At 39.2% G+C, this 14,591-nt stretch overlaps 1 protein-coding gene across 1 annotated transcript in view; it reads left to right on the forward strand.

Annotated features, from left to right (window-relative positions):
* Positions 1-11,854, forward strand: part of map1b (microtubule-associated protein 1B) — a 51,815-nt gene extending 39,961 nt beyond the window's left edge. The window contains exons 5-7 of the mRNA XM_088629132.1: positions 207-6,417; positions 7,195-7,433; positions 8,508-11,854. Of these exons, the coding sequence (XP_088485258.1) occupies positions 207-6,417; positions 7,195-7,433; positions 8,508-8,663 (6,606 nt within the window). The 3' untranslated portion in view covers positions 8,664-11,854. The remainder of the gene's footprint in view (positions 1-206; positions 6,418-7,194; positions 7,434-8,507) is intronic.
* Positions 11,855-14,591: the final 2,737 nt, after the last annotated feature.

The raw sequence follows: 14,591 nt of genomic DNA on the forward strand, positions 1-14,591 counted from the left end.
AACAGGATGCACTTTCTAATGAATTATGATTGACACGTCAGTAATAATTCATTTTTTATTAGTGGAAGTGAATACAAATACTAATTAGATAACCCTTCAAATGCAACTTGTGTCTCATGCCATTTCTTCACATCAGAGATAACAAAGAAACAACAATCAATGTGAGGCTTTACGGTTAATTACCAAATCACTTTTTCCCCTAACAGATTGGTGAATTGCTTAGCACCATACATCCTGCCAACAAAGCAAGTCTTACTTTGTTCTGCCCTGAAGAAGGGGACTGGAAAAACTCAAATCTAGACAAACATAATCTACAAGACTTCATTAACATGAAGCTGAACTCTCCCTTGATACTTCCAGAAATGGAAGGCCTTTCGGAGTTCACAGAGTACCTGTCTGAGTCTGTAGAGATCTCATCACCATTTGACATGCTTGAGCCCCCAACCTCTGGAGGATTTTTAAAGCTCTCCAAGCCATGCTGCTACATCTTTCCAGGTGGCAGAGGAGATTCTGCATTGTTTGCAGTCAATGGATTCAACATGCTCATCAACGGAGGCTCAAATCGCAAGTCCTGTTTCTGGAAACTTGTCAGACATTTGGACAGAGTGGACTCCATTCTCCTGACTCATATTGGAGATGATAACCTCCCTGGGATCAACAGCATGCTTCAGCGCAAAATAGCAGAGCTGGAAGAAGAACAGTCGCAGGGTTCTACTGCAAACAGTGACTGGATGAAAAATCTCATATCACCTGACCTTGGAGTTGTATTTCTTAATGTCCCTGAAAACCTCAAAAACCCAGAGCCTAATTACAGGGTGAGAAGAAATATTGAGGAAGCATCTCTTACATTGCAGTTCCTGAACAAATTGTCATTAAAACCAGAGCCTCTTTACAGAAATGCCGGGAATGACATAGAGCCTATCATATTATTTCAGAAAATGGGAGTTGGTCGATTAGAGATGTATGTGTTAAACCCCGTTAAAAACAGCAAAGAGCTCCAGTATTTTATGAAACAATGGACTGGTAGTGAACAAGACAAAGCTACTGTGTTGCTTCCAAATGGAAAAGAATCTGAGGTCCCAATATCCTATCTAACCTCTATTTCATCTTTAATAGTATGGCATCCTGCTAATCCATCTGACAAGATAGTCCGTGTTCTGTTTCCTGGCAATGCATCACAACACGGTATATTGGAAGGTCTGGAAAAGCTTAAACATCTGGACTTCCTGAAACAGCCAGTAGTAACCCAGAAAGAGTTGTCTGAAAACTTTGCACCAGGGTTGAAGCAAGCTAAATTGAAGCAGAAGAGTGACAGCAAGGAGAGTCTAAAATCAACTTCAAGGCCTCCATCAAGCAAAGGGATTAGTAAAGAATCAAGGGAAGAGGCCTCAGAGAGTGCAAAAGTTGACACTGACATACCACAAGAAAAGGTGCAAAAAACAGAGAAAAAGGAAAAGCCTCCTGTGAAAAAAGAGAAAGCAAAGCCTCAAGCAACAGAGAAAGAAGTCAAAGCCAAGCCAGAGCAGACCGTTAAAGTGGAAACACCAGAGAAGCAAAAACCTGACGCAAAACCAAAAACAACAAAAGAAAAGGCAGTTAAAAAAGAGGCCAAGGTCCAAAAACCTGATGAAAAGAAAAAAGAGGAAAAAGAACCAAAGAAGGAAGCAGTAAAGAAAGAGGTTGCTAAGAAAGATGTTAAAAAGGAGGAAAAGGTAAAAAAGGAAGAAGTGAAAAAAGAGATTAAAAAAGAACCAAAGAAAGAAGGAAAAAAAGATGTGAAAAAAGATTCTCCAATGAGGGAAGTAAAAAAAGAAGAAAAGAAAGAACAAAAGAAAGAAGAAAAGGATGTGAAAAAGGACATAAAGAAACCATCTAAGGATATAAAGAAAACCGCAGCACCTCAGGTTGAAGCCAAAAAGCCTGTGCCAAAACAAAAAGTGCAAAAGAAAGAGGAATTATCAAAGAAAGATGTTGGAAGTCCTGGGAAACAAAAAGAAAAGGTAAAGGGTAAAGGGGCCCAGAAAGACGCTAAACCAAGTGTAACTAACATTGCTGCTGCTGCTGCAGGAGCAGTGGTAGGAGCAGCAGCAGCTACTGGCATTGCAGCTCTTGAAGCTGAACGGTCCCTGATGTCTTCTCCGGAGGATCTCACAAAGGACTTTGAGCAGCTCAAAGCTGAAGAAATTGTAGAAGATACTAAAACTGTGCCTCAAACCGAACAGAAAGAAGAAGAGTCAGTTGTCATGATACAACAGGAGGAAATAGTTCTCTGTAAAGAGTCCCCTGAAGTTGAGGAGCCTGCTGAATCACTGGATGAAGGGATAATGACCACTGAAGCTGATGGAGAATGCGGAGAGACCCCAGATGAACTTGAACCCAAAGATAAAATTAATGTTGATGTTAATGAGAAATTTGAAGATGAAGGCACAGGTTTTGAAGAATCATCAGAAGCTGGAGACTTTGAAGAGAAAGGGGAGACAGAAGAAGTGGAAGAACAAGAAGAGCCTGTGGAAAGGACAGACAAGCTTCAGGAGAGTGTGGTAGACACTGAAGAAGAGGAGCTACTTGAAAGAAATAAACAAGCCAAAGTTGAACAGATGTTAAGTGATCAAGCTTCAAAGGGCATAAAGCCTGCGGGAGATGGAGAAGATTTAGAAGAAACAATTGAAAAAGAGGAAGCAAAGGAAGAAGAGGATGAACAGATCACCACTGCAAAAGATGAAAAAGACAAAGATGAAGATGATGATGAGAGAGAAATTGAATTTGATGAGACAGTGGAGAAGCGGAGCTTACCTGCTGCAACACCACCCAAAATGTCTGCACCTCAGTCTCCAGCTGTTGAGCATTTATCTATTCATGATGAAACACTTCCAGCTGGTTCTGAAAGTGAAACTACAGTATCTGATGAAGAGAACCGTGAAGAACCACCAGAGGAATTTACAGCCACATCAGGCTACACACAATCTACCATTGAAATCTCCAGTGAGCCAACACCAATGGATGAAATGTCAACACCAAGAGATATTATGAGTGATGAGACCACCAATGAGGAAACAGAATCACCTTCTCAGGAGTTTGTAAAGTATGTATCAACAGCGCAGACTGGTAACTATGACAGAAGTAAGCTCTTCCCTCTTCCTGATAGTTACAATGCTTTAACATCAGATCATTCAAAGAGTGATGCCACTGAAGGGAAGGACTATTATGCATCAGCCTCCACCATATCGCCGCCATCATCAATGGAAGAAGACAAATTTTGCCAAAAATTTGCAACCGAAGTAACCACTCCCAAAGAAGAAGAAGGCGGTTACCGATTAAACCTGGAAACCCCGGATAAGCTCACTCTTGACACAAAAATTAGCCCAGCTCCAGTCTCACCTCCAACAAAAACACCAACTAGTGAACGCAGTGTTAATTTTGACCTGACTCCAACATCAATCACTGCACCAATTGAGTTGGGAACAGCTCTTTCCGAAGTTGCCAGTGCAGTGGTTGAACAGTCGGCTAGTCCAGATGATAAAACTTTAGAAGGGGCTTCCTCCTCACAGTCGGCTCCTGGAAGTGCGGGTCACACACCTTACCACCAGTCCCCTCTGGATGAAAAGACAAGCTCTCTACCATCTGACAGTGCTGCAAAAGCTCACAGTCCAGTAACAATAGAAATCACAACTGACAAAAAAGAGCCTTCTGACTTCAGAGTCAGTCCTATGGATGAGCCTGTGCCAGATTCTGCCTCACCTTTTGAGAAGGTATTGTCTCCTCTTCGTAGCCCACCACCCATAGGATCTGGATCTTCAACAGAAAGATCTCCAAATGCAGAAACAAAGTCACACTTTGACTTAAGTCCAATGGGTGAATACCCTTCGGCTGAAACTGTCATAGATAAGGAGGAATCATCAGAACATGACTTGCAACAAAGTAAAGAATGTTTTAGACTGGAGCACACTTTACAAGGCAGAGCAGAGAGTGCAATGAAAGCCACATCTGATCTGTCCCCTGTGTTAGTTGACACAAGCCAGTTTGGATCTTTTAAGGAGGAAAGCAAGATGTCTATCTCGGAAGGAACCACATCAGACAAGTCAGCCACTCCAGTTGATGAAGTTGTAGCAGAGGATACATTTTCTCATATAGAAGGAGTAGCATCTGCCTCTACAGCCTCTCTTGCTACCAGTTCATTTCCAGAACCAACAGCAGATGATGTCTCACCCTCATTACATGCTGAAGTGGGCTCTCCACATTCAACTGAGGTTGATGACTCTCTGTCTGTATCTGTGGTCCAGACCCCAACAGCATTTCAGGAAACAGAGATGTCTCCCTCTAAAGAGGAGTGCCCAAGGCCAATGTCAATTTCCCCAGACTTTTCACCTAAAACTGCAAAATCAAGCACACCTGTACAGGAGCCAAAATCTCCTGAACAGTCTACTATGTCAGTAGAATTTGGACAGGAGTCCCCTGATCATTCTTTAGCCCTTGATTTCAGCAAACAATCCCCAGAACATCCAGCAGTCAGTGCAAATCTGCACATTACTGAGAACGGACCAACAGAAGTCGAATACAGTCCTTCCGACATGCCAGATTCCAGTTATGCAGAACGATGCATGTCTGCAGTAGAGAAACCCATACTATTCAAGGATATTGATTCTGCACAGATTCCTTCAATTTCTCCAACAGACGCATCTCAGTCAACCCCATCTGCTCACACTCCTTCACAATCCACTTCTCCTTTGAAAGAGGAATATGCTGCAAGGGCCACAGAGCCCAGTGATGTTATATCCCTGGGCTTTGGTAGCTCAGCATCCCCAGAGAGTCTGACTCTAAAAGTTGAAGAATATTCACAGCTGCAAGATAAATCTCCTGTAACTCCCAAACTATCTTCTCTCACCCATTCCCCACTTTCCTCTGACTCATCACTGGTTTTAGGAAGTTCTGTGGCACCTGACAACATCTCACTAAAGACTGGGGAATCTATGCAAAGGCAAGAAAAGTCTCCTTCAAGTCCAAAAGCAAGCTCTTCTTCTTCCTCACCCTTACCCTCTGATTCAGTATTTGGCATTGGAAGCTCATTGGAACAGGAATCAATTTTATTTAAAGCTGGTGAATTCAAACAAGAAGAGGAAAAATCGCTCATTTCTCCAAAGCCAACATCACCTTCGGTGTCACCTCTTTCCTCATATTCATTCCCCCTGGACACTTTAAAGGGAACAGAAAAACTATTAAGTAAAGCAGAGGAACTTGAACAGGATCAGGTGAAATCTCCAGTCTCTCCTAAGACTGCTTCTCCTGCATATTCCCCAGTTTCCTCTGATTCTTCAAACATCATAGAAAGTTCATCAATACCAGACAGTATGCTTTTAAAATCTAAGGAAACTTCACATCAAGAAATCAAATCCCCAGTCAGTCCTAAAGCAGCATCTCCTACAATTCCATCCCTATCCTCTTATTCATCTGGCTTTCAAGATACACTGACTGCTACATCAGTGTCATCATCGGCAGCTTATTTACTAGGACAAGAATCTAGCATGTTTTACCACGAAGAGTTGCAGAGCCATAAATCAGTAGTAGAATCTGAAAAAAGAGAACAAGACAGTGTGAAATGCATGGATGGATCAAGAGGTGAAGAAAGCTCTAAAAAGACACTTTCAACACAATCCCGAACAGATGTTGATTTGTGTTTAGTTACGTCTTGCGAATACAGACATCCTAAAACGGAACTGTCCCCCTCCTTTATTAATCCAAGCCCACTAGAGTTTTTTGCAAATGAGGATAATTCTCAAGAAGATGACAAACCTCTAACACAGTCTGGTGGAGGACAGCCCCCATCTGGTGGACGGCACCAGGCAAAACAATGTGAGGAAACTCCACCGACTTCTGTAAGTGAATCTGCTCCTTCCCAAACAGATTCTGATGTTCCACCTGGGACAGAAGAATGCCCATCCATCACTGCCGATGCTAACATCGACTCAGAAGATGATTCTGAGACTCTTCCAACAGACAGAACCCTAACATACAGGCATGCTGACCCCCCTCCAGTTCCTTTCCGAGACACAGCTCCTTCTCCCCCTCATCCTGACGTCTGCATGGTAGATCCAGAAGCGCTACCAGCTGACCAAAACCTCGGAAAGCCTCTGAAGAAAGAAGGCAAAGAAAAGACCAAGAGCAAAAAGCAGGGGATCAAGACCAAGCCCTCCTCACCAGCAAGAAAAAGTGATATCAAGTCTAAAACGTCCCCTGGGGTTGCAAAAACTAGCGCTTCCAAGGAAGCTTTAGACAAGATGTCAAAAACAGCGTCTCCAAAGAAGAAAAACCCATCTACAGCCAAATCAAATGTAAACACTGAGGTGAAGTGTGGTGAGGAAAAAGATGCCAAGAATGCTACCAACACCTCCGCTTCAAAAGGAACAAAAAGTGCGACCACAGGTAAGTTGCAGTTCTCACTTAGCAGCATTTCCCAACCGGTGTCCCATGCAATTTTGGAAGACACATCTCAGAAAACAAAAAGAGCAAATATTGTTTTTAATAATAATAATAATAATAATAATAATAATAATAATAATGTTTCTTTATTAGCCTTATACAATTTATTGCATTAGGAATTCGTCTTTTGGCATACCCCAGCTTTTCTCCATGGAGACACAGACACACAGACATATTAGTTTTGTGGTGTAATCAAAGTGTCATGTTCCACATTCGGTATATACACATGAAAATGTATATCATGTAAATTTTATGAATTAGAAACTGAGGCATCAAGATTGAAAACTCTTCTAAAAAGTCTTGATTTTGGAGAACAGAAAAAACTTAGATAATTTGTATCACATCCTCTGTCCAATTAAAGTATTAACATTTTGTAAGACATTTGATTATGTAGTATAATTACATATTGTGCATTTAATGTGTTTAATACTGTACTGACATCCATTGTCTACGTGCTGGTATTCTATTGTTCAGCCTTTTCTGTTATATCAGTATGCACAAACACAATATTTTACATAAACACACAAAAGCATGGAAACAATGTCCTGTGGTTTTCACTCCTCCACAGAGTTGGGCCTTATTTAATAAAGATATTGAAATTCTTTGGAAAATTACATTTCTTCATTTCTGTGGTTACTACATTTATAGATGTTGTAAGAGTTTGGTTCCAGGATGAATAGAGATGCATTCTGACAGTGCTGTGTTTCTTTTGTATTGAAGGCTCAGGAAGTGGTAAGGCTGCAGTAGGAAATTCTGTGCCCAACTGTCCTCCAGTGTACCTTGACCTGGTGTACATCCCAAACCACTGCAGTGCCAAGAATGTCGACTCTGAATTTTTCAAGCGAGTCAGATCATCTTACTATGTCGTAAGCGGGAACGACTTAACAGCTCAAGAGCCCAGCAAGGCTGTTCTGGACTCTCTGCTGGAAGGAAAGGCTCAGTGGGGAAATAACATGCAGGTACAGTAAGCATTTCCACTGTACTTGAGCTGAAACAGACTTCTCAAGGGTTTTCACAGACTAGTTGAAGACCGTCTAATGAAGTCTATGGAAATGTCTGATTTGATAAATGCCAACTCAGATTGTATGATAATTCGGAGAATCTATTATTTCAGGATTGAGTATTTGTTAAATGCTCTTTTATTTACATTCCTTTGTTGATAATGAAAACGGTTGCCTGTATGTGAGAAATACATGAGAAAATTAAACCCATTTAAGTTACAAAATAAAAATAAATCAGTGGAAGTTTGCTTCACTCTTTTCTGAATAGACATTCATTAACTGTAAATCTGTTAGGCTTGGACATTAAATTCCAAGTTGTTTGCATTTTTTACTTCCTCGTGCTTTTAGTTCACAAACCCAACATGAAACGTAATATAAAATTATCATAAATCAGTTTTCATAGTGCTTTTTTTCTGCACATTTCTTTAAATGCAATAACTTTTCCTCACAGCTGCATTAGGACACGATCTAGGATTGGTGCATTAAATATCTCAGACTTCAGACAATCAGTTTTTCTCTGCAAACCCTTTTTTCCTCCAGTATTGATTTTTGGTGGGAGTTGTGATGGAAATGTAGTAAGGTATTTCCGACTCAGGTTGAAGTGAATGTTGCACTGCCTTATGGGAAATGTCTTCCCAACTCACAGAAGATCCCAGCCAATTAACTGCTGCCCTTGGGATTCTTAGTAACAGCTGACAAGCTATAATAGGTTGGTATCAAGCTAGGCAGACTCCGTGTTGAAATCTTCTTGTTGTGCTGTTTGTGAAACCAGTTAATCACTTGGGAATAACCTTTAGAGGAGAATTTAATATACAAAACATTTCCATGCATACAAGTTTGTCCTTTTAGGAGTCATTAGCAGAATAATGCCACTTGAATTAAACCACTATAAGAGAATGCATTATTCTCTGAACAAAATATTTCTGTTGTAGCACTAGGATATGTTTTTTTTAAGACTTTTTTAATAGCAGGTGCCGTCTACAATACTAAGATATCCTTTTTCCAGTTTTTGATTTTTTTTTTCATTTGCAGGTCACACTGATCCCGACCCATGACTCAGAGGTCATGCGAGAATGGTACCAGCAAACTCACGAAAAGCAGCAGGACCTGAATATCATGGTGCTAGCAAGCAGCAGCACCGTGGTCATGCAAGATGAATCTTTCCCTGCTTGTAAGATAGAACTGTGATTCCTAAACCTCGAGCCTTGCATTGATTCTGCTTTCCTTTGTGAAATCTTCAATGTGAAAGAAACAAAATGGAATTGAAATGAGCAAATATGAAAAATCTTCCTATCCCCCTCCATAAAAGTGAAACACACTCTTGGTGATGCAAGTCACAACTTAATGCAGTCATTAATGATCACTAAGGCACATATTCTCTAAGCAGGCTTCAATCTACTGTATTTAGTTTGAAAACACCAACAGACGTAGTATTTTTTAATGCAATACTGTTTCTTTGCTGTTAATCTAACCACAATGCTCTATGATCAGGCTTGGAAATAAGAGATTTGGAGTTAATTTGTGTCAGCAGTAGTTTGAATCCTGTTGCTTGTAGAGGAAAATGTTTTAACTCATACACAGAAATAACTCCCCAAGGCATGCTCCCAGTAACACAGCTCCACCAGAAGTAATTGTCTATACTGTACTGCAATATAATTAAATCATTAGAAACCTGCATGTTCAGAAACAGTAATGATATATACATAATAATTAACCATTGGCTTTTACCCTGAAGCATAGACCAAAGGACAAGGGAGTACACATTTTAAAAAATGCCTTAGAAAGTGACTTGAATGTAAAAGAGATACTTGATGCACTTATTTTTTAATGTGAAACAGCAGGTGTATGAGATCAAAATTGTTGCAATTACAAAAAAAAACAGTTGCTTAACATCTTAATTCAGGTCATAATTCAGAAATCGGTAAAGATGTACGAGTGTGTATTTATACATGTAATAACAATATGGTTTAAAAAACAGCACTCACGGAGTGACTGTCTCACTAAACACAAACAACAATATTTCTAGGATAAGACCTTTGAGAATATTAATAATGAAACTTCATCTAGCATGAAAGAGGTCAAGTTTTATTCGTTCTTAATTAAAGGGAGTACTTAATGGATAATGTGATTAAAATGATAGAAATGTCTGGAAATACAGTCCTTATGATGTTTACTTTTTGTTTCTTTTCTAATGTTTCTAGATCTGACTTTACTTTGGTATTCTTATTTTATAATATGATGGTAGAAGAAGTGCCATAAATATTTATTAAGTGATACAATTTCACTGGCCACATTTATACGTGAAAAAGTACATTTTTCTCATCAAAAGGTTTTTTCAATTTGTCTTTTAGTCAAAAACAGATACCTGATCACCACTCTTAACCTAATATTGTGCTGCATTAATTTGGATAGAGCATAAGAAACAGTAATACTTGAGCCTTATTTTTCCAGACTCCAAGTGTGTGGTGTAGGATTTGTGGAATGAGAGCAGTCTAGTTAGATGTTGTTATCCATGTTTGTAGATTATAAACTTCTCATTTGACTATTTGCAGTATTGCATTTTCACAACTGTATTACTTGAGTTTTCTTCTATATACAGTAGTAACCTCATTTGATTTTACATGTCTTGTATGTGTTTTTGATTATTTGCTGTAAGCATATGTTTTGCACTCATAATTTTGCACTTCAGTTTATTTAAACCTTACAGTTTGGGACCAGTGATTTTGCTTCTTCTATAAAAGACATTGAAGATAAGCTATTATTTTGAACTCCCTTTGTCACTCACTGCCTTCAGCATCTTCTTCAAAAGAGAAGGAAAATGTGAAAGTCCTTAAAACTGAATTGTGTGTCTCAGCTTGTTATAGAAGCTGTTAGTAAAACTAAAATACACTAAAATATTCTCTAATAATTTCTCACTAGGTGAACAACGCCAAGCAGCTTCATTAACGACAAACATTTACAAGAACAGTGGAACGAAAGGAGGTCAGGGAGAATTCTTTATAGATTTTAATTAAACACATTGAATATTCCATTATTTTGAATCCCATGAACATTTTAAAGAGGCACACCTTTCTTTTCAGTTTCTCAGATAAGGCCTCCATGCTAAGTTTGCAACAGGTTGAGAAAAGCCGGCTTGAATGTGGCAAGTTTGTTTGATTTGTGAAACGAGATGCTTTCCTAACTTAAGAAAGACGTTTGGGATTTTTTAATACTGTACTATAATTATAAATAACTTTTGTGAGAGGGTGAATGGTTTAGCAACATGTGCATGTGTTTTCAGTGTATTCCAGTTTTTTTTAGTTTTGGAAGGGAACAAATGTTTAGAAAAGGACAACAAAGTGCGCACCCATTTAGTGAAGAAAAATGTAAAAGGTCAAATGCCAGACATCGTAATTCATCAGGACAGTGAGTTATCATTACTGGATTTGGTTCAAAATTTGAAAAATACATAAATCCTCCAGATGTCACCACTTGTTCAGGTTTAGAAATGATGTGCGCCTTGTACTTTAACAAAAAAAAAATCACTTCCTTTCTGGGGCAGGTGACTACCGTTGAGGAGAATTAACATTGCAGATTACAGCCAGAACACTTGGTTGTCCTAATGCCTCCTGACATGAGGACAAGCAAAAATAACATCTTCCCACTTTCTAGCAGCTTGAAAGTGCTACTGTCAGACTTTGAATTTTGTATATAAAACTTGGGGTACATAATGCTTACTCAGAGATGGGATGCAGTTTGTATATGTGGTAAAATAATCACACTTTAACCTTTTTATATTAAAGGCTAAACTGCAAAGCGGGTTTTTACCCTATGTCTAGAACATAGAAGGTTTTAACCGCATTTATGTCTAACAGCCTGTGGTAACAATACCTAATGGAACACTGCACATCCGACGTTCAGCTTCTAGAGGTTGTTCAGAATTTAAAATGCACATACAACAACAGTCAAACTTTATCCTGGATTTGTCAAAATATCTGTGATCAGCAAACTCCACCGAACTGCAGTTGGCCCTGTATTGTGGCTTACAGGAATACAACATCAGTAACTATAACCACACGCATGAACATCTTACCAGTTAACGCCTCAAGAATACACTTGCCCGTGTTGACTTTGCTCTAAGAATCATCTCACACTTTCCTCTCTCCTCTTGGGTGATTGTTAGTGTCTGTCAGCAGCTGTGTATGGTATTTGTCTTGTAATCTTGCATCATTCTCTCCTTTCCAGTCATATCTAATGTAGAGGTTAGTTTCCAGTGAAAGTGTTAAGTAGTGCTTTTCTGATGTTTGTGTGCAATATCTCCTTCTCCCACTGAGGCATTTGATGTAAAGGGAACTACTCTAAAAAAAACCATCCACAATAAACCCACTTGTGGAAACTCATCATGGAGTCAGTGTTTTCTTCTTTCTTTATAGTATGCATTATCTTTCTTTATGGAAAAGCCTAACAGGTTGCATACTGGGGTATTTGCGTGACTATGTTTGACATTTTAAATGTACTACTGGACAGAAATGTTCCAAATATGGTGGTAAAAATCTTTTCTGTGATCTTAATTGGATGAAAATAACCCATTTGTTGATATGCCAACGAAACAGCGTATTCCAGAGGGTGTTGCTTAAATTCAGACCAGGCAACAGGACACATTTCTTTACTTTTATCAGAAAGTTTTAGGTAAATGGGTTTCCTGTCCATGAAGTCATGTAGACAGGAATGTCCTGGAAAGTCATAATCCAGGTCACCCTATAATAATAATAATTGCTTACACTTATAAAGCGCTTTTCTGGACACTCCACTCAAAGCGCTTTACAGGTAATGGGGACTCCCCTCCACCAACACCAATGTGCAGCATCCACCTGGATGATGCGACGGCAGCCATAGTGAGCCAGAACGCTCACCACACATCAGCTATCAGTGGGGAGGAGAGCAGAGTAATGTAGCCAATTCATAGAGGGGGATTATTAGGAGGCCATGATTGGTAAGGGCCAATTGGAAATTTGGCCAGGACACCGAGGTTACACCCCTACTCTTTTCGAGAAGCTCCCTGGGATTTTTAATGACCACAGAGAGTCAGGACCTCGGTTTTACGTCTCATCCGAAGGACGGCGCCTGTTTACAGTATAGTGTCCCCGTCACTATTCTGGGGCATTAGGACCCGCATGGACCGCAGGGTGAGCGCCCCATGCTGGCCCCACTAACACCTCTTCCAGCAGCAACCTTAGTTTTTCCCAGGAGGTCTCCCATCCAGGTACTGACCAGGCTCACACCTTCTTAGCTTCAGTGGGTTGCCAGTTGTGAGTTGCAGGGTCATATGGCTGCTGGCCATATTTAAAAATTTAAACACCTGGAACAATTTCATGTCAATCTCTTAATTGAGCGAACAGTTGATTTGTTTACTTAAACGGATTAAACATCAACTAAAAGAATATCAATATTATATAGATATCAAGGACAATTATTGGCTATACCTGACTAAAGAGAATAAATTAACAGACTAAACTGATCACAGCTCACATATGTTCCACACCTTTACAAATTGGTGATGCAAGGTTAAAGCATATGACATGCTGGACTGTGGCTCTCCAGGCGTGGCCACCCCGCCGCTAAATCTTTCAAGTAATGGCTAGATTAAGTTTATCAAATCGAGACTTGTCCCAGGCACCTACTGTACTTTAGAACTTAGACAAAATGCTCTAGTTTCAGTCACAACCCTTCTTTTTACGCAGACCTCTAAAAGAAGTGAAAAGTAAAACTGTAAACAAGACAAGCAAATCTTGGAATTCATTTTAAAATGTTTTACTCCGAAAAAATGTTTTCACCTATGGTTACCACAGTGTGCAAGGAAGGTGTGCCCTTTGTGGCTTACAATCAGCTGCAAGGAAAAACAGAAGAAAAAAAGTGCTTTTAAAAAAAAAGAAAAATAGTTGATTTAAGAGCTTCAAGTACAATGTTAGTTGGGTAACTAATGATAACTAGTCTCACAGAAATGCATGGGGTCCTATCACTAAGAAATTAAAAACAAATAACTACCTGTAGCTGTAGAGCTGACAAGTAAGGGTTAATTCACTGAGCAAATGGAAAACGAGGGAGCGTGCAGGAATAAGGAGAACAAGGAAAAGGGTAAGGAGAACAAAAGGAAAATCATAAATGGGTTGGGCTGTGGTGAGAAGGGGTCCAGGAGATGGAAATTTGAAAGATGAATTCCATCTCTATTCCAATCCCCCACACACCTGACCTGAGGAAGGCTTCACAGACTGCAATGTCACACTTTTCTTTTCTTCCTTTTATTTTGCAGCACAGAATTATCTGGAAAGACTTTAAAATGGAAAGACTGCTGACATTATAAAAGGATTTACAGGTAGACAATACCATGCAATTCAGGACATAACCGTAATATATGTTCTTTTAATATTAAAGAAGAGCTGGATTAATTCAGCAATCCTCAGACTGCACTGACAACTCTGCATAACCAACAGCAGAGAAAAAACTATTTGCACCTACAGTACTTTCATGTATCCTATAGCCAATGGATTACTCCACAACAAGTCAAAGCATAGAAGACCCTTTCCTTAAAACATCATTTTAATGGAAACTCTAATATTTGTTGCCCCCCAAAACTGAATATCTTACTAGCCCCAGAACATGTGTACATGCTAGATGAGCTTTTTTCTCATTTTATAATTAAGAATTTGTCAGGTTTTTTTACACAATTTCTTTCATTATTGTAAATACAACGTTAATCATTTCCTATACGGAAAGAGATAGTCTGCATAATAAGTTTTCAAAACGTTGGACTTGCTTTTAATAACTGAACTGTAGCTAATTCAGAACTGATGTGGAAAGTCACATGAATCACAAGTCTCCAGAATGAAACCAATGAGGTTTTCTGAATGTCTGCCTTTTTTCCCCTTGCATGATAATTCCTGAATTATATAACATTTTAATCTGTTTACATTCATGTTTACATTATTTACTCAAATGCCCCAATACAGATTTAAAAGTATTCTTTCAAGCACAGCAATTTAGAATATAACTTATCTACAAAGATCTATTACACTACTACTGGGATTTACACATTATTCAAATATATGTAGCCAATCTTCACAATTTGAAAAATGGGTA

This window comes from Lepisosteus platostomus, chromosome 4, assembly GCF_059453375.1.
Source record: "Lepisosteus platostomus isolate fLepPlt1 chromosome 4, fLepPlt1.hap1, whole genome shotgun sequence".
NCBI lineage: Eukaryota > Metazoa > Chordata > Actinopteri > Semionotiformes > Lepisosteidae > Lepisosteus > Lepisosteus platostomus.